General features: G+C 55.8%; 1 protein-coding gene across 1 annotated transcript; it reads right to left on the minus strand.

Moving 5' to 3' along the window:
- Positions 1-20,213: 20,213 nt before the first annotated feature.
- On the minus strand, positions 20,214-23,470 carry C1QTNF6 (C1q and TNF related 6; the record flags this gene model as incomplete). The annotated part of the gene is made up of 2 exons (XM_082849600.1): positions 20,214-20,761; positions 23,218-23,470. The coding sequence occupies 2 exons, from the start codon at positions 23,468-23,470 to the stop codon at positions 20,214-20,216; spliced, it is 801 nt and encodes a 266-aa protein (XP_082705726.1).
- Positions 23,471-23,830: the final 360 nt, after the last annotated feature.

Below are 23,830 nucleotides of genomic sequence, written 5' to 3' on the forward strand. Positions count from 1 at the left end.
GCATTCCTGCAGCTGGAAGATGGAGGAAGGAGCAAAGAAGGGCATCCTCTACCTGTCAGGACCCTTCCCCAGAGTTGCCCTGGACACTTCTAACTTACATCCCATTGGCTATAACTGAGTCACATGACAAACCCAGCTGCAAAGGAGGCTTTGAAATGTGCCTGGAGGGTACACAGGCTGGGGAGAACAGGTTTGGAGGGACCATTAGCTCTCTCTTCTGTGACTGTCCTCTGCCATCATGAAGACGTCCAGTATCTCCGGGTCACCCACCCCGGCGCCGGCCCCCCTCCCTGCCTTGTTCAGCCCTGACAGCACAGTTGTGCATCTGATGGACCCTCCCACTTCCACGCTCAAGTCCCTGAGCCCCAGCCCTTCCGGGGCCAAAAGTCAGCAGGTGGCTGAGTCCTCAGCTGGAGAAATTCCTACCACCACAGAGCCAGGCTTCACTGGTAACCAGATACGGGTCCTAGTCCCTGGTCAGGAGGCAACGCCGTGGATGATTTTGCATCCAGCCCTCAGCCTGGTCCCTCCCACCCCACACACTGTGAGGTGCCCCTCACATCAGATGGGAAGCACAAGGTAGGTCAGAACTGCAGTGATCAGAGCAGGACAGGAGGAGGAAGAGCAGTTTGCTGGCTGACTGCGCCCAGGGCTCTCCTCCCAGCCACCCCCCCACAGACCATCTCTTTTCCCTGGGACACGCCACCCACCAGTCCCCGGAGCCAGAATGTGACCCTCCTCCACGGCTCCTTCCTCTCTCTCACCCCCCACTGCCAAGCTATCACCCTTGCTGTCTCTGCTTTGCCAGCGTCACCTGCTTGCCGGCCTCCCAGACTCCAGACCTGAATACCTGTGTTCATCCGTGTTCCTCCATGAGTGGCCTGGTTCACCGGCCACCCCAACACCAGTGCCTCAAGTAACTCATGTCTCATGTAAACCACGACGTTCACATAGAAAGCCATTCCCCGTTCTGGTTCCTCACCAACACGGCTCCAGGGAACCAGCTGTCCTGCTTTGCCGCAGCGGTTTCCAGGACACGGGACTCTCAGTGCTAAAATTGGGACAAAGTGGGTCACCCCATTCCCACCCCACTCTTCTGGACTATCTCAACTCCCCGATTCAAAACCAGCCCTTCCCAGATCCCCCACCCCAGCCAGGTCGGATTCGATGCACACGACAGTTACCTCAACTCATGTCACGACCTTCTGTTCACGTGTCTACACTGGAAGTTCCCTGAGAACAGGGACCATGTCTGATGCATCCAGATTGCCCCAGAGCCTAGAAAATGACCTGACATACAGAGGTGTCAAGATGCAAAGGAGGAAGTATAAAAGGAAAAGAACCAAGGTTTCTAAATCTCTAGTGGCCTAAAGGATCCAGAAACAGCAAGTTAAAAACAACCCGGGGAATAATATTTGAAGTTTCACAAGGTTTGCCGGGAAAAAACAGTCACAAGGGTGCTTTGCCTTGCTGGCATTCCTCTCTGGGAGGCAGCCTGACAACATCTCCCAATGTCTCCAGCACATGACCCAGCAGTGCTGCGTCTCAGACTCATCCTACAGAGAGATGGTGCCGCGTGGGAAAAGTGGGCGAAGGAATTCACGCGGTAACGAGCCTGGGGGTGGCCCAAACCTGCAGCCCCAGAGGACTGTTGGTGAGGAAATTAGAGACATCCACCTGGCGGAATACAGGGTCACCGTGACAAAAAGGAAGGGACAGCTCTCCGTTCCTGACGTGGAACCATCGCCAGGATGTGCAGCCGGGTGAGAAGAAGCCAAGTTCAGTTCAAAGTGTGTAGTGGGCCAGCGCTCGTGTAGGACAGGGGTAACCGTGAGTGAGTGTGAGAGGGCGTGTGCCAGGGTGTGGGTGCATGTTTGTGAGGGAAGCCTATGGGCATGTGTGTGTGCATTCGTAAGGGTGCGTGTGAGTGTGGGGGGGGTGAGTAGGTGTGAGTGCCTGACGGGTGTAAAAGTGAGCCTGTCTGTGTGTGAGAGCGTCTGCGGGTGTGAGGGGGAGTGTGGGTGTGCGCCTATTGTGCGTTTGTGAGAATGTGTGTGCAAGTGAGCGTGTGTTGTGTATGTGAGCGTGTCTGCGACCTGGCGTGCACGTGCACCGAGTTGCTCTGGAACGAGTTCCTAGGGTCCGGTAGCAGCATTTTCCTTCCGGGAGGGAAACTGGGAGACCCAGGAAGCAGAGGAGGGGAAGGAAATTTCCTGAATAACGTTTTGTCCCTTTTGAACTTCGTTTCACAGGAACATAATACCTATTTCAGAAAATAAATAAAATTAGAACCAAAACTAAAATGTAAATGTGTGGGGCCCTTGGTGGGCGCTGGAGCTCCCCTCAGGGCTCCCCAAACACCAGGCTTCCTACTACCGCTGATTACTTCCAAGCTCTCCTGAGGAACCTGAAAAGTTCTGGAGTCACCAGGCCCGGAAACCACGTCCCCGTGCCGATAGCACCCAGGGAGGGAAGCATTTTGTCCACAGTCACCCTGACTCCCAGCCCCCATCTCCTGACTGCCGGGCCAGAGTCTTGTTACGGGGACAGTCAGGAAAGCTCCGAAGACCCTCTGACAGCACCTGCAATGGTTTCCCCCTTTCCCGTGAGAAACAGGTAGAAAAAGATCTTTTCGCTTGTTCTTATTCTTAAGTAGGTTTCACCAAGATCTGTGATCTTTCTCAGAAGACGATCTAGGTGTTGCAGCGAGGAAAGAGGACGTGTGATGTTTGCAAAGTGCCGTGAGAAGTTCCTCTCTACCTAGAGGCTGTGCTTGCTTGCTTTTTCTTCTTGATGTTTTTATTAAGGAATCGGAAAAAATTTAAATGTCCCGTTACAGAGATTGTGCCCGGCTGTCAGCACTGCCCACAGTGTCTGCTTGGAGGAGAGCAGTAAATGGGGTCAGAAATTCACCCGAGCTCTGGAATAATGCCCCCGGTCAAGCCTGGATCCAGGGCCAGGGACCCTAGACCCCCCACCCCCTCAGAGAACGGGGACCTTGAACTCCCCTGAGCAGTGAAGATGCTGCTTCAGGCTGTGGGCAGGTGCAAGGTGGGCTAGATCTGGGTACCGCCTGGCCCAGCACCATAGAGAGAGACTGAAATCTTCCCCTGGTACCTGACTCTCGGCATCCTGGCACGTCGGTCTCATTGCCACCTCAAGAATCTAAATAAGGTGGGGCTGAGAGAAGACAGGCAGCTATATGTTGGCACATCCTGAAACAGCCAACATGAGGATGCAGAAAAGACCACAAGTCTCCTTCAGAACAAAGGGGTCAAACTGAGCCGGAGGAAGGGGAGCTCCAGGCAAGTGCAAAGGCTCGGAAGGCGCTGGGCCAGCAACAAGGATTCGTGGAAGAGGGGCCCCTTTGTGTGGCACTTGGGGAAGCACGGTGGTAGGGGGAGGCCCTGTCCTTATTCCCCTGCATCTGCAGCTCAAAGCCTCCCCTGTTGTGTGCTCCCACGGAGGCTCCACCAAGCTTAACACAGGCCTCCTTTGACATCGTTTCTACTCATCCAGGTTCGCAGGCCCGCTCGAGGGCCACCCCTACCGGACTGTATAGACATCAGGGACCAAGTGGAGTTTTTGGAGAATCAAGTAACATACATCTGACTCTCCTGGCCTCCCAACATCAATGACTTTCGGGTGAGGGAGGCAGCCTCGTCTCTCCCTCACCGTGGGTTTCGGTGGGGGACCGCAACTCAGATGCCATGGGGGCCGGACAGGAACGGAAGCCCGAGGCCGTTAGATGGAGACCATGACAAACTGGGAGCTCCATCTATAGGGGAGAGGGCAGATGGGAACGTTGGCTCAATACTGCCAGAAAATTCTCAATTTTTCAAAAAAAGCAGAAAATTGTGATTTTTTTTTTAAATATGAAATTCTCTCACTTAAAATAGTGGTCATTTAATGCTAACTTCAACCCACAGCAAAACACCACCACCAGGCCTGCCGCAGAGAACACACTGCTGACCACGACGTGTGAGGAAGGGGACTTCCAGAGGGAGGGTTGAGGCTGGGGGCTGACGAGGACCCTCTGTCGGGGAGGTTCCTTCTCAGGTGCCAGCCGGATATTTATTTTTCATCGTGGTCACACAGCAGCTTTGCACACCTTTCCTGTATTTGTGGTGTTTACATGTTTAGGAGCCCTGGGTCCCAAGCAACAAGCCCAAGCTTTACTTTCCCAGCCTCCCTTGCAGCGGGAGGGTGAGCACGTCACTGGGCTCGCCCAATCAGGAGCCTCCACGGCAGACCTCGGGATGGGAGCCAGGGATACCTGTGAGGAGGCAGAGAACTCCAGGACGCTGGTGAGGGTGACATCAGAGCATCGCATCTCAGATGCTGCACCCCTCCAAGCCTGGTTTGTAGAGATCCCTGAGCTGCAGAAGGTCCGGAATCGGATGCTTTTCTAAGGAAAGTGGCCAGCTTGGGCTCTACGGTTTACGCCTGAGATTCCCAACTGACACAGATGTTTTAGCCAGGCAGGGAGGAACAGTCACTTAGCAAGCAGGTTAAGACTCGACATCGTCTTTAATTACCAGCCCCCCAGCCCTCCCCACCTCAGCTTTCAGCTAGGGCTGACCAGCCTGGATGACGGCGAGGTGGGAACAGAGTAAGCGGGTACAAGAGAGTGTGTCTGCCCGGGGTTTTCTCTCTGCTGGGGCCCTTGGAATAGGGTCTTCGTTGTAACACAGGCGCGATGGCCAGGCGTGCGCACTGGGTCTCGGGAGCAACACAAGAGTGTCTAAAACAAAAGCCTGCCTCGTGTTCTCAAGTGGCAGGTGATTCTAAAGAGGGGGTCGCAGCTGGATGTCTTCCTCGCTGGCTCGGTGATTGAACGCCTGACTTCCAAGGCCTGGGAGGCCCATGCATTCCCCAGCTGGCTGGCTCACCTTGAATCTCTCTCGCTGACTGGTTTCCACTTTGGGTGCTGGTTAATAAAGAGACAGCCTGCCGGAGGTTTCAGAACTAGCAGAGGCGCCTGTGTTTGGTGGGTGTCTGGTTTCACTTTCGGGGTGAGTTAGACATGGCCCGTTGTGAGTCCTCCCACTGCCCGGAGGCACAAACCCACCCTGGCTTACCCGAAGCAGGTCAGTGCACGCTCTGTTTCCCAGATCCTCCTTCCCTGGGGGGCCTGCGCCCCTCATCCCCACCCGGAGCAGAGTTTCTACCACGTGCCAGGGGTGCTGGGCACGTGTGAGGGTGGCAGGGAGCCTCAAACACCAGCTGACCCCTTCCCACCTCCACGCGCCTCCTCCCATCCTGCCCGGCAGTCAAACCACAAACCCCCACGCCCAACACCACCGGGCCAGAGCTGAGAACACACTTATCTTCTCTTCGATTCCACTTCATTTCAGTCCTGCCGCTTCTCCCAGGCCAGGGGCTCCTCCCAGGGGACACGAACACTGGCTGGGAGTCTAGAGACCTGCGTCCCAGCAGTGCCCCCAGCTCCCGAGTTGCATGTCCTTCCCTGCAGTAATCGCTATTCTGGGGCTACAGACCACAGGAACAGGCTGGGGCTAACTTGGGTGAAACAGAAATAGAAGGATCTGGAAGGAGTGGTTCACAGGCTCTGGAGGCAGCTGAAGACCCAGCCCTCGGGGAGCAGACTCCAGGTCAGCTGCGGAGGCCTGGCAGCAAATCTGCCTCCAAGGCACCGACATCCAGCTGTTTCCTGGCCTCATTCCACTGGAATTCAAACAGCATCATTGGCTGTGATGAGGTCAACTGCCCACCCCTTGTCTGGAGAGGCTGGATGGGGTACTTTGATTCACAGCTTGACCAAGGCCTTACCTGATGCAGGAGGGTAATCTCCTAAGAGAAATGGGTGCTGCTACCAGAAACAAGCAAGAACCAGAGGCTCCAGGCTTCCCCTCTTTGGACCCAGCTTCCTAGCCTCCCAGCCCTACAAGAATGGGATCAGGTCAGATGATCCTGAAAGTTCTTCCAGGAAAGGCATCCTCTGATTGGAGGAATCTGAACTGGGCATCTTCCTTCCCTGGCAGGGGTGGGCAGGGTAGGGGGAGGCTGGGGGTGGGAGAGACTCTTCTCAGCTCTCAGGAGGGGCTCCTGGCATGAGGATGCTTTGCACACCCACCCTGAAGCCCCCCATTTAGGAGAGAACCAGGCAGGGTCAGGGCTGCCTCCTGAGTGGAAAGGAGGGAAGTTTACCTCCTCCCCTACATGTGGCTTAAACCAGTGACCTTGATCTCATGGGCCCCAGGGAGCTCATGAGCCAACCTGAAAGCAGCAGAGGATGAGGGGCCCCAGGCTGCATCACCCTCTCTCGGGGCGAGGCCGGAGGAACGCTGTGACTAGCTCATTCCTCGGGGCCTGGAGCTGCTGTCCGGGAAATGACCTAAACTGGAACTCGGGCAGCAGCCAACTGTACCCGCCAGTAAGCCCTCGCCCACTCCTGACTGATGAAGGGGACTTGTGTACCCACTTTTCATAGGTTGCCACATGGGACCCCTGGAAACACCCCTGGGAGGCAGAAAACAAAGACTGTGGGATGAGGGTGCTCAGGGAGGGGCAGCTCTTAAAGGCAGAGACGAGTCAGACGCTCGGCCATCCAGGCCCCCAACACAGGATTCTCTCTCTACACCACCTGCCCCCGGCCTCTTCACTCCCCCATCTCCCAACCTCCACCTCTTCAGAAGCACCTAGGAACCCCAGCGTTACCCCTGCCTGAGCCAGGGCTCGAGGACCAACCAGGCCTGGCCAGTGCACCAGGGCCCGGAGGCAGGGGAGCAGGGCTAGGAAGAGGCCAAGGGACACTTCCTTCAGGAGGAAGTGGCTGAGGGCTTCAGGCCTGTGGTCCCAGCCCAGAAGTCCTGCTGGCCCCTGGCTGAAGCCACCTGTGCCCTTCTCGCAGGAAGCAGGGGGCGGCAGGAGCAGAGGGGGCAGGGGAAGCTGCAAGGTATGCGGTTTAGGCTGTGAGGTTCACACCGGGGCGAGTCCGGACACTCGAGTGAGTGGGCCTGCTGAGCCGCCCTGCCGCCAGGCCCTCTTCCTGTCTCCTTCTCAGCTCTGTCCTGAAACCACCCTTTGCCTGCCCTCCAACACCTGTCCCTTCTCAGTGCCCAGAGCAGAGACCACCAAGAAGTTTCAGAACAACCCACCTCAGACAGCAGGGGCTCCAGCATCACCAAGACTCCAGAGAGCAGAGCACCAAGAAGGTGAGCTGGAAAAGGGCAGAAAGTTCTAGAAGCCTTCCCTGAGAGGTACCAGGTAACAGTGCTGACAACACTTCCCCAGTCCTTACTATGCTCCAGGCCCTGTTCTTAGTTTAAAGGTATTAATTCCCCAATATGCCAAGTGCTGTTTGAGGTCCAACAGCACCGGCATCCCCAGGTGCTTGTGAGAAATGCAGTATCTCAGGTCCCAGCCCAGACTGAGTCCGAATCTGCATCTTATCCAGGTTCCCAGGTGATTTCTGTGCACATGGAAGTTTGAGAAGCATCGTATTAACTCATTTAATCCTGACAACAGCACTTTCAGGTAGGTACTCTTATGACCCTATTTTACAGACGAGGAAACTAAGGCACAGAGAGGTTAAGTGTTTTGCCCGTGGCCACACAGGTGGTGAGTGCCAGGGCTGGGACCTGAACCCAGGCCATCTGGCTCCAGAGGGTACTCTCTGAATTGCTGGGCTGCCACTGCCTTTGGAACGGGAATTCCAGGCACTGCTGGCCATTCAGTGCCTGTCCTGTGTGTGCCGCTCTGGCCTTCCAGAACCCACTCCAGCCTTCCCACCATTTCACCTTGCCTCTCCAGGGAGAGTCTGAATCACGTCTGAGACTCACGTCTGAGTCTCCCAGGCGCAGGAGGTAAGGACACCTAACGATCTGCACGGAGCGTTCATCACGCATCTGTGCCATCCCAGCTCTGGGCTGGGAGTTATGGTAGCTACAAAAGATGCTCAAGGTTCAAGTCTGCCTCGGGGGGTCCAGGGCCTAGCTGAGGAGACGGGAGACAGGAAATGGTCACGTGGGTGAGTATAACTTTAACTGGGGGTGTTCAGACACTCCCCGTGCAGCTGCCTCTTCAGGGCAGGCCTCGTGGTGAAGGCAGCTTTGAGCCAGACCTTGAAGGCTGAAATGTCTAACACAGGACAAGGGTCAGAGACCAGCCTGAGCAAAGGGGCAGAGGGGGCAGTAGACACAGGTGTAAAGCGGCCCTTGTGGCTGAAGCAGATGCCTGGAGCTTTTTTTTTTTAATAAATATTTCTTTTTCTTGTTTTTGTTTTTGTTTGTTTGTTTGGGCTGGGCCGCACCGCACAGCATGTGGGATCTTAGTTCCACAACTAGGGATCGAACCTGCACCCCATGGAGTGGAAGCTTGGAGTCCTAACCACTGGACCACCAAGAATTCCCTGCCCGGAGTTTTAAGCATCCCCCAGTCCAACCCTCATCTGATGCAAGCTCCCCTCCACAGCATCTCCCCCAGACTGCCCAGACTCCCCTGAATTCCCCCTGTGTTGAGGAGATCATTCCTTCCCATAGGGGAAAAGCCAGGCCATCTCTGGTGTGCACACAGATGTAGTTTTTCAAGCCAGTACACCTGTGTACAGGTGGGTCTCCTTGAAGCACACCTGAGCCATGCAGATCCAGCAGGCCCTGCCGCAACCTGGGGAGTGAGAGATGCCTCATACGCCCAAGACGTCAGCTGTACCAGACGGGCCCCGCACCTTTAGGCCCTTGAAGTCCTGGCTCCTTGGAGATGCCGCCATTAATCAGGAGTGTATCTGCAGGGGACCTGCACAGCTGGGGGATCTGTTCCTACAGCAGCTGCTTGGGGGACCCTCCACCAGAGCACTGGCCGGCACTGGAAAGGGGCCCCTCAGCAGCTGAGCTCCACCCTGACTGGAGGAACCCCAAGGCCAGCGTGTCCACGCACACAGCAGTGCACCCCTCTTGACGGCAGGCTCTCTTGAAGGCCCCGAGCATGCGTGTGTAATAAACACAGCCTGCGTGTCCTGGGCCGGGAGTGAGGCTGATACACGCTCCATGTACGATGCCATTTAATACCCATTGCAACCACAGGAGCCCCCTCTACCATGGCTCCCACGTAGAGATGAGGACGCGCAGGACTTCCTCGTAATCAGGATCTGAGGACAGGTCGGTGACTCTAGAGTTGAGCTCTGAGTACCCACGCAGGATTCCGTCCCCCTCCCCCTCACTGCCCACCTCCTCCACGCCTGCCTCAGTACTCTGCACACAAAGGGCGCTTAATAAATGCCTTAAGGACACTTCAGTTGGGACTTCCCTGGTGGCGCAGTGGTTAAGACTCCGTGCTCCCAATGCAGGGGGCCCAGGTTCCTTCCCCAGTCAGGGAACTAGATCCCACATGCATACCGCAACTAAGGGTTCGCATGCCGCAACTAAGGAGCCCACATGCGGCAACTAAGGAGCCAGAAAGCCACAACTAAGGAGCCGGACTGCCACAACAAAGACCGGATGCAACCAAATAAATAAATAAATAAATATTTTTTAAAAAACAAAAACAAAAAAACGCTTGAGTTAAAAACACTGCAGGGCACTGTAACATGTGGGCCCAGAAGTTGCCACCAGAGGGCGATGCGTGCCTCCACAGCCTCCACACGGGGCTTGTTCTGCAGGAGGGAGGTGGGGTGAAGGCAAGGAGAATGGCCCAAAGTAGACAGTGACTGCTTCCTCCCTGGGGGCTCCAGGTGCCCACAGGGTAAGAGGGGGAAGCAAGCAGGGCCCCTCGATTCCAGGAAGGCAGCATGAGGGAAGCCCAAGGAAAGCCAAGAGCAGTGACCTGCAAAGGATCTTGGAGACTCTCAGGTCTATCCTCTCCCTGTAGAGATGATGAGTCTGAGCCCAGAGAGAGACAGCTATCAGCCTTAGGTCACACAGCATGGCACAGGTTTAAACCTTGGCCTCCAGCCTCCCAGATTCCTTCATCCCACTTAACACTCAGATTCAAAGCAGGGAACTTAACCCAGGTGGTTCCTCGCCTTCCTCTAGTCAGAACATACGAGAAATGGATTCCTGAGACAGCCCCAGGCCCCGGCCCTCTGCTCCTCCTGTATCTCCTTCCCTTAGCCCTGGGGAAGGCGAACACCTCCACCTCCAACCCTAACCACCCCTGAGTGCCGAGGACTCCCAGTCCTGCACTTCCCGGCCCCACCCACATCCTCGGCCCTCCGCCTCCCCTGTCCTGATCATCCGGCCATCCCTCTGCCTCCCAAGTACCACTGCCATGCTTTTGGCCTCAGCTGCTGTCCTCTTAGAATGAAAATCAGATAATGTCCTGTCCCTGCTTAAAAGCCCCCAAAGGCTTCCCACGGCACTTGTGACACAACCTCACCTCCTTGCCCTGAAAGACCCAGCCGCGCTGCCCCTGCCGCTGGCTGCCTGTCAACTCCTGGAGGGCTCAGCGCTCTCCCCTGCCTCACCCACACTCCCCCGAGCTCCTGCTGCGGCCTTCCTGGGCCAGTCCACCCTGCCTAAAGCAGACACGGGCCTGTTCAGTCCCAGCACCTGCCCTTCTCTGCCAGGCATTTGCTCTCATTTATAATCGGTTGGGCACCGGTGAAGGATTTGTTTGGGGTCTGTCCTCCTGGCTGGATTATGGCTCCTCAAGGTCACAGGTCAAGTCCATGGAGACCCATGGCTTCTCTGGCACCTAAAGCCATGTGTGGCTCAGGGTAGGTGCTCAAATTGTATTTGTTGAAAGGATGGGTGGATGGAGGGATAGATGGAGGGATAGATGGGTGGAGGGAGGGGTGGAGGGAGGGGTGGAGGGAGGGATTGAGGGATGAATAGAGGGAAGGTTGGAAGGATGGAAGAAGGAAGGTCTTGGCATTGGGTTGAGAAGGTGTCTATTCATCCCTTCATTAACCTAACAGGGATTTACTGAGCACCTACTCGCAGCACCGTGCTGGGCACTGGGGGAGTTACAGGACGTGCGGGACCTGAAGTCTGTCTAACTCAAGGAAGTGTCTCTTAGTAAGGGAGTAGGACAAAATGCACATAATTACAACTAAGGGAGCGTGTCAGTACAATGACTGTCAGGTCGAATTTTCAGGACAGTCCTAGTATCAAATGATAAGAGTAAGTTCATGTGATTTGATTCTAAACCTTTCAAGGTTTGATCTAAATAAAGTAACAAGGCAGGATAAACCATTTTTAAGACTATATAGGCAATTTTGTCTTTAGAAAATGTGGTCATCTCGGTGCTTTGTGACCGCCTGGAGGGGTGGGATAGGGAGGGTGGGAGGGAGGGAGACGCAAAAGGGAAGAGATATGGGAACATACGCATATGTATAACTGATTCACTTTGTTATAAAGCAGAAACTAACACACCATTGTAAAGCAATGATACCCTAATAAAGATGTTTAAAAAAAATGATGTCTATGGAAGCATTTAATTATGATGGCAAAAATTTGTAAGGAGTCTCAAATGTCTATCACTAAGAGATTGGTTTTATAAATATGGTACGAATATACAATATAATACATTGAATGAGGATGTGCATCTGTACTATTAACATGGAAAAGTGTCCACTACATATTATTAAGGAAATAAACAAATTACATGCAAAAAAAAGAAAATGTGGTCATAATGAGTATAAAAAGACATAGAGTAGGCCTAGTTTAAATAAAACACATGCCGTGGAAAAATAAAACAGATCCTTGCTTGACTGAGGTAAGCAGGGAAGGCCTCCCTGCATACACCCTTAACCTCCCCAAATCCTAGGACTTGTATTTATCCAGTCAACGAATTTTTACTGAGTACCTACTATGTGGCAAGCTCTCTTCTAGGCTCATGGACTATAACAGTGTAGAGCTTACAGTCTGGTGGGGGTGGGGAGGTGGGGAGGCAGCGGCGGTGGGCGACCAGGGACCATAAATGCAACGGACAGGCAACTTCCGTAGGGAGTTAGGAGAAGACAAACGCCAGGGAAAGGAAAGAGCAGGATACATGAGATCGGGAGCACAGGTTTAAATGAGGGGGTAGAGGAGACCTCACGAGAAGGTGCTGTGAAAATCTGAAAGAAGGGCGGAGCCAGGCAGAACTGGAGAAGGGATAAAAAACAGAGAGTGTCTCCTAAATTTGCACAGCAACGGATAGCTCCCTGAAATGTGCCCCAAGATCACCAGTCCACCCTTTACCCGTGCCAGCCAGGAGTTCCACATGGGATGAGGTGGACTTGCTCTCAGAAAGTATTTGCGGGATTTGTGGATTGGATTGAACAAAACGGAACACTACCTGCAACCTTCTTCTTCACCTTCCTCCTAGCAAACTCCTACTCATCCTTCAAGACCCAAACATATATGGACAGAGTTGGTTGCTCTCTCTTCTGAGCTACCCACCTTTATACAAACTTTGCACCATATACAAGCTTCTTTTATAGTCCCCGGTGTACTGTACTTCCCTAGTTTGCCCGCAGGTCTAGGCTTTCCCATGTACTAGGAGCCCTCGAGAGGGTCTGACTTGTCCCAGGTGTTTTTAGATGCCTAGAGCCTCCTGGAGACGCTTGATTAGTGGTGACAGACTTGAAATGACCTATGGTCCTTCAGCGCTCCCTCTCAGGTAAGTGGTTTGCATTTCTGCGGACCTGGGGTACATTAGTTGAGGTCCTTTTAGAATTCAACCCCTGTTAGTTAACATTGAAAACAGGTGACACTGGAAATGAAGGCAAGCAGCTTGAGCCCCAACCAAATCTCGGGAAGGGAGAAATCAGGGCAGCCCCAGGACCTTGGTACCACCATGCCTGGGTGCCGTGGTCAGCTCCAGCAGTGGCTCTGCTGGGGTTGGGGACTCCCTTACAGCTATCAAGTACCCTGGCCACCAGGGGACAGGGTAGAGTAGACAGAATGGCCCTGGGTGGGATAAAGGGGTGGTGAGGGGTCCCAGGGAAAGAGGAAACTGAGCCTGGGGACCACACCCAAAGTACCTCCCTCACAGGGCCCTGCTCCACCCAAGCCTGGCCACCCCTTCACCTTGTGTGAGAGGCCCAGGGACTCCAGCCCAGTTTGAATGGTCAGTGCAATGGAGGTACATGCCTGGCAAACCACCAGGGGCTGCATTTTTATTTATTTATTTATTTTTTTTTTTGCAGTACGCGAGCCTCTCACTGTTGTGGCCTCTCCCGTTGCGGAGCACAGGCTCCGGACGCGCAGGCTCAGCGGCCATGGCTCACGGGCACAGCCGCTCCGCGGCATGCGGGATCCTCCCGGACCGCGGCACGAACCCGTGTCCCCTGCATCGGCAGGCGGACTCTCAACCACTGCGCCACCAGGGGAGCCGGGGGGCTGCATTTTTAAAGAAGGCCTTCTTTTGAAAAAATTAAAATTGTAACATTTGCCAATTTCTATGGTGTAGGTACTGCCACCACGGCCGATCTCAAGCTAACGCTGTGATGTGCAGTGTGCCTCCGGCACACCGTTGGCTGTGGGTAGCGAGGTGCAAGGGCATGAGCTCCTCCCAGACTCCTGTAAGGGAGTCCTGCCCTGTCATGAGACTGACCAAAGAGCTTGGGGAGGTGTTGCAGCCTCCGAGAAATAATAGCTCAGGATATGGGTTTGAATCCGGCGTCCACCTCTGACCCAATGACCTGAATCTCCTTCAGATGCGGCCCACTGGATAGATCCCAAATCCCAGGTCCTGCACACCTGCTCCTTCCTGCCTCCAGGCCTTTCTTTCAGTTCCTGGGAAGTGCTGAGCAGTTTCCTATCTCCAGGCCTTTGCCCACGTGGGTTCCTCCACCTGCGGTTCTGTCTCACCCTCTGGGGCTCAGCTGAACCACCTCTTCCTCAGAGAGGCCGTCTCTGACCACCCCCCCAACCTTCCAAATTAGCTTCTTCCATTATTACCTTGAGAGCACTTACCCTAATGTGAGGCCCTCGTGTGACGGTCTGTATAACACTCATCTCCCCTACTAGACAGTAAGCCCCACGAGGGCAGGGACCGTGTGGACTTTTGTTCACTGCTTTGCCCCTCTGCCCAGCACAGAGCAGGGCCCATCATGGGTAGTGAACCCCAAACTGTTGAATGAATGAACATATGACACAGGAAGGAAATTTTCCAAATACAGTTTCTTCTTCTGTAAAATGAGTATAATAAAATGTCTACCTTCAGATAATATTTAAACCTATAAAGAGCCTACTCTGCGCCAGGATTTTCATATACTTACCCCTTTAATCCTCACGACAGCTCTCTGGGGTAGATGCTGTTATTATCATCCCCATTTTCTAGGTGAGGAAACTGAGGCACAGAGAGGTCAGGAGGTGACCTGCTCTCCTTTATCCGGTTAGATCTGAACCCAGGCAGCAACTGTCTCCAGCAGCCTCGGTTAAACTCAGGGAGTTCAAATCAACTCTTCTGGGGGAGGGTTGGGGAGGGCTTGCGGAGGTGATGGCATCTGGTGCTGCTACAGCTCCCGTGCCCCAAGACCTCGGAGCCCAGTGGGCAAGGCTAATAACTGATAAGCACTGTGATCAGGGATCGCTCAGGACCAAGGCTGTCCCCCAAGTCTGAGAAGTCTTCCTAGAACCGAGATACCCTGGCTGAGGAAGACAGCCGCACCTGATGACGTGGCCGGAGAGGTTTGAAGAGAAGTGAAACAGCGGTGCTCGTGACCACTTCTCCCTGCGGCCACAACACTTCTGACCTCACTCGGGAGCTCAGCCTAGACCCTTGGGGCTCACAGGCAAACCTTGCTTCCCATCGTCCTGTTCTCCTTCCCAGGGGTTGGGTTAGTTGTGGTCGTATGATCAGTTCTGGCCAATGAAAAGCGAGCAGGGGCTGCTGGGTGAAAGAATCTCTAGTTCTTCTTTCACTCCCCCTCGTGATGCCTGATTTGACACCTGGACAGCCATCTTGTGGCCACCACCTTGTCAAGGCTGCCATCCTGTGGCCCTGAGGGAAGCTGGCTTGAGAACAAAGTTGTTGCTAAGTGGGCCGAGTGGAAATATGGGACAGATCAGGGTCCTCAGTGCTTTTGCTGAGCTGCTGAATTAACCAGCCCCAGAGCTGCCCCACCCTGGCATTTAGGGTTCGTTTTCTTTTTTGAAGCTCTTTGTTCAATATGTGTTCCTTGCACCCAAGATCATCCTAACAAACACAGCAAGGATATGGAACAAAAAGCAGAGAGAGGAAAGGAGCCTTGTCCAGGTACTTGCGTTTCAAAATAAGAAGGAAAGAGCTGCATTGCCAGCCAAGAGCTTTGGGAGAGGATGCTCTGAGTAGACACAAGGTCCCCTCTACCCAGACACCCAAGATGCCCCGGGGGGAGGCAGGCAGAGGGGAGGAAAGGAGTGTCAGTGTTGGGGTTCCTGGTGAACATGGATCCGGGCCCCTCCTTCCCAGTTGAGCCTGGCAAGGGCTCCAGGGAAGACCCCCAGCAGGTCTGGGGCATCTGAGACTCAGAGGGGCCGTTCCTCTCTTCCCAGGCAGAACCCTGGGGAGGTGGCTGAGACCCCAGGGAAGAAATGGCCAGATAGTGCATTCCGGCAGATAGGGCTGGGCTCAGATGGCCCTCTGAGGGTTACAGAATTTGTGAGATAAGCGTGCGTGCAGAGAGGATCCGGATGTCCCAAGAGGAATGAGGACCCAGGAGGCTCTGCAGGAATGGGCGTAGTTCAGCAGGTATGTAGGTGGAACCGGGAGCCTGGAGCAGAGGGGACATTGACACACTCAGCAGATGTCCTTTGGACATGCACTGCCAGGTGACCCCTCCCGCTGCCGGGATGTGGCGCTCAGATGCAGCCCCCCAGGAAATGTGGTACGAGAAGAACCCCAGCTGGCCAAAATCGCATTTCTTCAACTTCAGCAGCATGGAAATTAAGCTTAGTCATGGAGAAATAAAGCAAGTTCTATTCTGTGTACATCTGAGTTTGCAGCATCAACTCATTCCCCGCAGTGGTGAAGAGCAAGATGTAGGTCAGCCACCAGCGACCCCACCACCACCAACACTGCTGCTTCCCTGCAGAGGGTCCCCGGTTTCCTCCATGTGCCTGCACCCCAATTACTACTTTCTCCTGTCCACGCCACCACCTGCAGGCGACCTCACACCTCATCCGGACCCTGAGCTGCAACCCCAAGGCTTGCTGCTGGCCACCCAGCCTCCCGTCTTCCTGGGTTTGCAGACCAGCTGCTCCCAGCCACGCTGGCTTAGCTCTGTGCCCTCCTGACTCATGTCGTGGAAATCCCTCCTTCCTTTCTGGCTCCTGCGGCCACCCGCTGGCTCCAGCTCTCCCCAGCTCGGCCCCACCCATGATGTTCTTGACGTCTGTTTCTGATCTCGTTGAGTTTCTGCCCGTGTTTTTCCCTTCCTCCAGATGTACACGTGGCAGCATGTAGCTACTGGGACAGGCCTGCGGAGCTGGCCGGAGGGGAGGAAACAGGAGAGTCGCAGGATTTTATCCCCTGGCCCAGGATTCCTGGTTCTTGCTTCCCGCTGCTTCTCTCCTTATGCTCAGTAAAAGTCATTCATCCCACAAATGCTCTCCACTCTTCAAGGACCCACATGCCAGCTGCTGCTAATGCAACATCATTACAGTCGGTCCTCACTCAGGACAAGAAAGGGATGGTCCCCGGGGTGGGCAGGCGGCTACACGGGCATTTCGCTAGCTCGCTGGGGTCACCAGGACCACACGTTGCAGATCCCCGGGGGATGTTGTCCCCACAGACCTGGCAGCGGGCTGAGGGGGGCCTCCACCAAGAACTTACCTGTTGGGAGAGTCTCCATAACAAAGATCTAGTGGCTCTGACCCCCCCACTGACGATGTGCCTCCAAGTCAGGAACTGGGATCCCATGGGAACGACTGGCCCAGACAGACCAGGGGCCGCCTCTGAAGCACGGATGGAGAAGTGTTTGTAGCAGGTCCAACTAGACAACGGAGGGCTGCCAGTTTTGGAGACCTGAACTAACGTGGCCTGGAAATATCTGGGGCCTTTGGCCTCAGCTTGCAAAGGGCAAGCTTCAGTCCTCCTGCAAGTGCTTGGCAAGCAGCGTCAAAAGCTCTTCTGCCTCAGTAATCAGCAGATCCAGTCCTCATGCTGTCCATGACCAAAGGCTCCTGCCTGGCGCTGGAGGTGACCTTTACCACCAGTGTCGGAGCAGGGGTGCTGGGGAGGCCGATGACACTTCAGCAGATCCTGGGCCCAAAGTGGGCGGTGGGATGGCTCCCCTGAGTAGCCTCTGACCTGTTAGGGCCTCTTGCGTGAGAGCTGTGAGGGCTTCAGGTGTGGTGGGAAGCCTCCTTCGGGGGCCAGATGGGCTCCAAGGAAACTAAGACTTATGTCTTCCCCTGCCAGGGTGGCTGCAGGCTCAGGTGGATTCTGGGGCAGTGATGGTGGATTTGTCTTTATAGCATCCTCTTCCATGTGGTACCCAGAGAGCCGTCAAACACAGGCACGCAGGCAGGGCTGAGGCCCCATCAAGCCAATAAGAGGAGTCGCCCCCGATTGCGTTCAGTATGTGAGTAGCTACTACGCTAGCTCGGAAGTCAAAACCCACCAAGACTGCCCGTTGTAGGACGTGGAGCATTTTCCCACCAGAGAATATACAGCTATTCTCTGGCAAATATTACACACAAAACGTGAGACAGGAGCCCCAGGTAGGATCTGTGGTTCGTTCAACACATCCAGGTGCCTCACTAGAACATAAACTCCATGGGTGTTCCCCATGGGGAGGTGATGGCTTGTGCCTGCAGTTACAGCCTCCAAGCCCAGCAGCACACCCAGCACACAGTAGGTGCTCGGTAGCTGTGGTTCAAAGGATGAACGCAGGGACTTCCCTGGTGGTGCCGTGGTTAAGAACCTGTCTGCCAAGGCAGGGGACACGGGTTCGAGCCCTGGTCCAGGAAGATCCCACGTGCCGTGGAGTGACTAAGCCCGTGCGCCACAGCTACTAAGCCTGCGCCCTAGAGCCCGCGAGCCACAACTACTGAGCCCGCGTGTCACATCTACTGAAGCCCACGCGCCTAGACCCCATGCTCCGCAACAAGAGAAGCCCACGCACCGCAACGAAGAGTAGCCCCCGCTCACCGCAACTAGAGAAAGCTGGCACACAGCAACGAAGACCCAACGCAGCCAAAAATTAATTAATTAATTATTTTTTTTTTAAAAAGGAGGAATGCAGTGCTCACCGGGCAACCTCTCTTCTAATCCTCATGGCCACACCATGAGATAGGTGATCACCATTCCCATTTTACAGACAAAGAGACTGAGGCTCCGAGATGTGAGGACTTTCCCAGGGCCACAGCCAGGGCACCGCACAATAGACCCTGAGCTGGTTCCACTGCCTCCAAGGCACAGCAGCTGAGTGAGTGACCGAGGCCGGCTGGTTCTTTTGTGGGTGGCGAGCACGTGGAATGGAGCCCTGGGCTGCCTTGGTCCCTCTGGGACCCTGTCCCTGGGCCCAGCAGAACAGGACGGGCTGCCCTCCCAAGGTGGGCAAAGGAAACCGAGCAGAAAGAGCCAGGCTGAACTGCCAGGAAGACGCACAACTTTTAATCATGCTGGACAAGCAGGGCAGGGGTGAAGTCGGGCTGGGGGTGGCTGTACAGGACCAGCCTTCACGGCACCGGGTCAGGCCCTGCTGCCATCCCCCAGCCATGCAGCCATGGCTCCCCTGGCTACGAGTAAGCACCAGAGACCACCACCGGGGCCACCTCCGCCCCGGAGTCCGTATAAGCACCAACGGGCGGAGACTGTCTCCCTCTGGGGAGAGATTCGGGCCACCTGGGGTTGCGGGAGGGGAAGGCTGGGGGCCCCCAGGCTGTCCCACCCTGGGAGAGGGGGAAGGGACAGAAGTCCTGATGTCCCTCACTTGGCCTCAGCCTCGCCCAGCGCCTCCCTTGGCATCATGGCTCAGAGGAGGGTCCCCCCAACTGACCTGGAACGTTGCTCGCTTTGGTTCCCCAGACCTGCTGAGGGGTCCAAAGCCCGGTGCCCTCTGTCCTGGCTCACTGCCCGGCAGCATTTGTAAAGGCAGCAGCGGGCCAGAGGCGGCTCTGCTGGGCAGGAGCTGCCCACCCGGGGCCTCAACACCTGGAGAGCCAGAGGCACTGGGCTGGCGAGAGACACCAAGGAGGTCAGAGCACCTGGGGACAGACGACAGTGTCTGACAGTGGCTGGGAGCCTGGGAGAACTGAGGCCCAGGCACCTTTGGCAAAGTGGGCTGAGCACGGCCCTGACAGCCGCCCAGCAGCAGGGCAGGGAGGGCGTGTGCTGAGGAGGGTAGGAGTCCTCACAGGCTTCCATCCCAGCCGTGTGGGGAGCTATGGTCTGGGCCCCCTTACCCCAAAATGCCCCCTAACCCCTGGGTCCTCTCCTCACAGCACCTTTCCCCTGACCAAGGCCCCCCTGGGTTTGCTTTAATGATGGGCATTGGGAAAAAAAGAAAGGAACAGGCAGAGGATACTCCCCACCTGGGGTACCCTATCCTGCCAGCCTTGGGGAGTGGTGGGTAATGGGGGGCCACAGTGCCTGAATGCCCAGAACACAGACTTGTGTGATCAGAGAGCCATGTGTTTCTCTGGGTCTGGTTTCAGAATCTGTGTCTCCCCACCCTGGCTGGACTGGGTGCTCACCGAGAGCAGGGCCTGTGTCTGGTTCACCTCAGCCTTCCCAGAGGCTGGCACAGAGCAGGCGCTCAGTGAGTGTTTGATGACTGAATAAATGAACTGCGGCTGCACAAGTCGGGGCACAGACAGGAGCTCAGAGAGAAGGGAGAAGGCGCAAGAGACAAGAGGAGGGGGTGTCCTAGAAGGGTGAGAGAATTTAAGGATGTTGGGAAGATTCTAGAATGTTTGGAAGATTCCAGAATGTTGTGAAAATTATAGGACCTGGTTACTCAAGTGGGGTGCATAGACCAGCATCACCCAGGAACGTCCTAGAAATGCAAAATCCTGGGCCCACGCCACACCTGCTGGATCAGAACCAGCATTTTCACACAATCCCTGGGTGATACAGATGCACATTCAAGTTTGAAAAGTGCTGGTCTAAAAGGTTGGGAAAGTTCTAGAAGATTGAGGTTAGGAGGTTTCTGAAAATGTCCAAGAGAGGAGAGAGGCAGGAACAGATTGGGAGGGGTGATGGAGGGAAGGAAAGAGGAGGAAGGCTGCCCAGAATGCCAGGTCCCAGGGCCAACTTTACAGACAGGCAAACTGAGGCCCCGCAGGGCACAGACCTGCCCGTGGCCACCCCAGGCCAGAGCTGCCCCATGGGAGGCACTAATCGTCCTCAGGCTTGATGAGGTGGCCGCTGAAGGTGATGTAGGTGTCGATGTCGTCGCTGTAGACGGCGTTCTCACGCTCACGCTTGAAGAGCCGCGCCCAAACACGGTCGCCGGGTGCCAGGGCCAGCATCACACTCTGGCTCTGCATGATGCTGCGGTCGCTGGGCTGCGCGTACAGGATGACGGCTGCCTCGTCGTTGTGCACGACGTGCACATAGGTCTCCTTGAAGTTCCAGCTGTGCACGTTGAGGCTGAAGAAGTAGAGGCCGCGCAGGGGGGCGACGAAGTGGCCGGCAGCCAGGTTGAAGTGCCCGTCCGGGTTCACGAAGACCGTGTCGAAGAGCAGCGGCTGGAAACCCTCGCTGCTGTGCAGGGCCGTCTTGCGGCCCACCGAGAAGGCTGAGAAGCGCCTCTGGCACGGGCCGCCAGGGCTGCCTGCTTGCCCCTTGGTGCCCTTGATGCCCTGGGGACCGCGCTCCCCCCGGGGGCCCTCCCTGCCCAGCTTCCCGGGCGAGCCCAGCAGGCCTCGGTCCCCTTTGTCACCTGCGGAGACAAAGAGGAGAAAAGTCAGGGCAGGCACCCACGCCTGCACCCAGGGGGCTCCTAAGCGTTTGCAGAAGGCTCGCCCCTGCCCAGAGACGGCAGGTCGGAGAAGAGCCAGCACCTACTGCATGCCAGGCATCGCCACCCCAAGGCCCCTCTAAAGGAGACACCACGCCCACCTCCACCCGCAGAGAGGTGACGGGACTCTCCCAGTGGCACAGCTTGGGAGCAGGACCCCAGCTGTGGTCTGTCTCCACGCCAGCCTGCTCCCTCCTCAGCAGTGAGGGTCTGACTGTGATCTCTGCCAGAGCAGGCCTGGACCCCAGGTGTCACTGCACCCAGCGGGACTTCAGGGGGATGTGGGCGTGGCATTTCTGCCCCAGAGAAGGGATCACCCGGAAGGAAGTGTCCAGAGTCGGAGCCAGGAGGCCCTTGGTGGGCGTTACCACCCCTCTGCACGACCTGGGGCCTTCATGTTGGTGTCTTGGGATTTTTTGTCTGTATCTTGAAGAGGATCGTGCTTGCCTCACGGGGATGTTCCTGAGCCCTCTGGGAAAGCACTGGGTGAACTCTGCAGATACGAGGCAGGACGATGCACCCAGCACTGCCCAGCCCACCTCCCCCTGCCCTGGGCTCCGGCAGCATCTCCCCTGGTTTCCAGGCAGGCACGCCTCTGGCCAGCCCTTGTTCCAGGCTGACTTCGAACGCAAGAAAAGCAGGTGACCACCTACTTTTTATATTTTTACCACCTACTTCTTGAGGGACCAGATTCCAAATATTTCTCTGCTGCTTGTCCCAGAGCCTGCAATCACACCCTTAGCCACATCCCTCTGAATGAACTAGACAGCCCTGTGTTGTCCCGGGGTCCCCTATGACCGTGGCAATGCTGCTGGGAAGAGGGGAAGAAGGGGCAGAAAAGAGGACACAGGTCCTTGGAGGAGAAGCCTGGAGAGAAGCGGGGAGGAGGGAGTCCATGGCTCTGTGGAGGTCTTCCTCACTGGCCTCGTTGGTGAACTGCCTACCTCATCACGTGCCCTGCACTTTACAGTTTGCAGAGCACTTGCTTCGCCCCAGGCCCAAGGGAGGGTGTGAAGGGTAATTATAAGAGGGGGTTACCTTCTCCTTTTTACAAATGAGGCAGTAAGCCCAGGGAGGGAGAGACAAGCCTGCCCCACACAGCAAGGGAGCTGAAGAGCTGGGGCTGGGACCCAGGACTCCTGACAGCAGCCAGACGCCTTCTGCCCAGCAGGCAGCTAGCCTGTCCCAGGAGAGGTGACATGGGGTTTTAAGGAGGATAGTGAAGGGGGAGTTCAGTCAGTATCCAAGCACCTCGTCAACCTCACACAGAGGGCTCTGCTGGCCTTGGGGAAGCGTGATGTGTGAGGTGGTGGGCCAAGTAGGGAGAGGACAAGAGGGGTCCTCAACCACAAAATCTGAAGGCCCGAGGGTCTCAGGTGCCAGCTGACCCTCTGGAGTCCTCAGCGACAAATCTTAGCTCTGCCCCTAACAGCTGTGTGACCCCAGGAAAGCTTCTCCCCTCTCGGAGGCTCTGTTTCCCCATCTGCAAAGTGGGAGGAATGACAACATACCGAACTTGCGGGGTTGTCGTGAGCAAAGACAGAGGTTAAGGATGTCAAGGTCTGGCCCCAGGACCAGCCATTCACAGCCCCCAACAGCAGAAGTAGCTTCCTTGAGATTTGGTTTTAGAGGACAGGCAGCCAGCTCTCACCCGGGCGGCCCTAGTGGCCCCCACGGCTCTCCCTGATTCTACCCTTGTCTATTCTCCACAGAAATTAGAGTGATCCATTTGAAACCTAAGCTGGGCCAGGTCCCTCCTCTGCTCAAACCCTCCCCCACTCCCCATCTCACTCAGAGGAGGAGCCCACATCTGATCTGTTTTGTCTCCAACCTAGCTCCTCCCCTTGCCCCCTGTTCCTTCAACACATGAGGTCCGCTCTGGCCCCCGGGCCTTTGCACCTGCTGTGCACTCTGCCTGGAATGCTCTTCCCCAGATATCCACGTGGCTTCTCCCCACCTTCTCAGTGAGACCTACACTGACCACCCCCATTTAATATGCAAACTGCCCCCCACAGCTGCACTCCAGACACCCCTTACCCTGCTCCACCTCGTCACTTCCATAGCATTTATCACCATCCATTTCATTAACTTGGGTGATATGTTTACTGCTCACTGTCTACCTCCCCCGCTAGAACAGAAGCTCCACAGCGGTGGCATCTCTGTCTGACGTGTACACGCTCCATCCCAGAATTCAGAATGGTCCTGGTATGCAGTAGGTACTTAATAAATGTGTGAATGAAAGAAAAGGTCTGGGACAGTTTTCTGTCCTGGTTTCTTCTGCTCCTTCCACCTCACCTCCCTGAGCCCAGGAAGAGATCCCCATGCCCTCCCTGTCCCCGACCGGGCCAGTCCAGCCCAAGCCACGTGTGGGTCCTCACCCTTCAGGATGGTGATGTTAATGTAGGGCCTGACCTCAGGCAGCATGTACGGGAGGGCAGACGGAGAGGCCAAGGACGTATGTGCAGCATCAGCAAGGACCAGGGGGTCCTCAGAGTCACAGCACCGTCGACAGAGCCCAGGGGAACTAGAGGCCACGGCTTCCCCAGAGGTGGGCTCCTCGGTGGGGATTCCAAACACAGAGAGAGGGGGCACGAGCACTGCCCAGAGGAGGCCCAGGGCAGCTATCCCCATGGCGACCTGGAGCAGGGAAGGAGGGACAGAAACATATTACCTTGACATCTACACTCTGTTGATGCCCAGCGTGGACGCCACCACCCACAGCACGTGCGCTCCTGACGTAACTCGGGGAGGGGGCATTAGTGCCCCCATTTAACAGATGAGAAGACAGAGGCCTACACAGGGAAGCAGGTTCTCAAGGTCACAAAGAGGTTCACAAAAGCAGGTTCTCAAGGTCACAAAGAGACTTGTGGTAGTGCGGGGCCTGGAGGTTGAGTCTCCTGGCACCCAGTCCCTGGGCATCTCTGGCACACATGGGCCCACGAAGGAGGACCCGCTCTGAAGACGAGGGTCCTGGGAGGCTTTGCTGGGGTG

This window comes from Leucopleurus acutus (assembly GCF_964270905.1).
Source record: "Leucopleurus acutus genome assembly, chromosome: 11".
Lineage (NCBI taxonomy): Eukaryota > Metazoa > Chordata > Mammalia > Artiodactyla > Delphinidae > Leucopleurus > Leucopleurus acutus.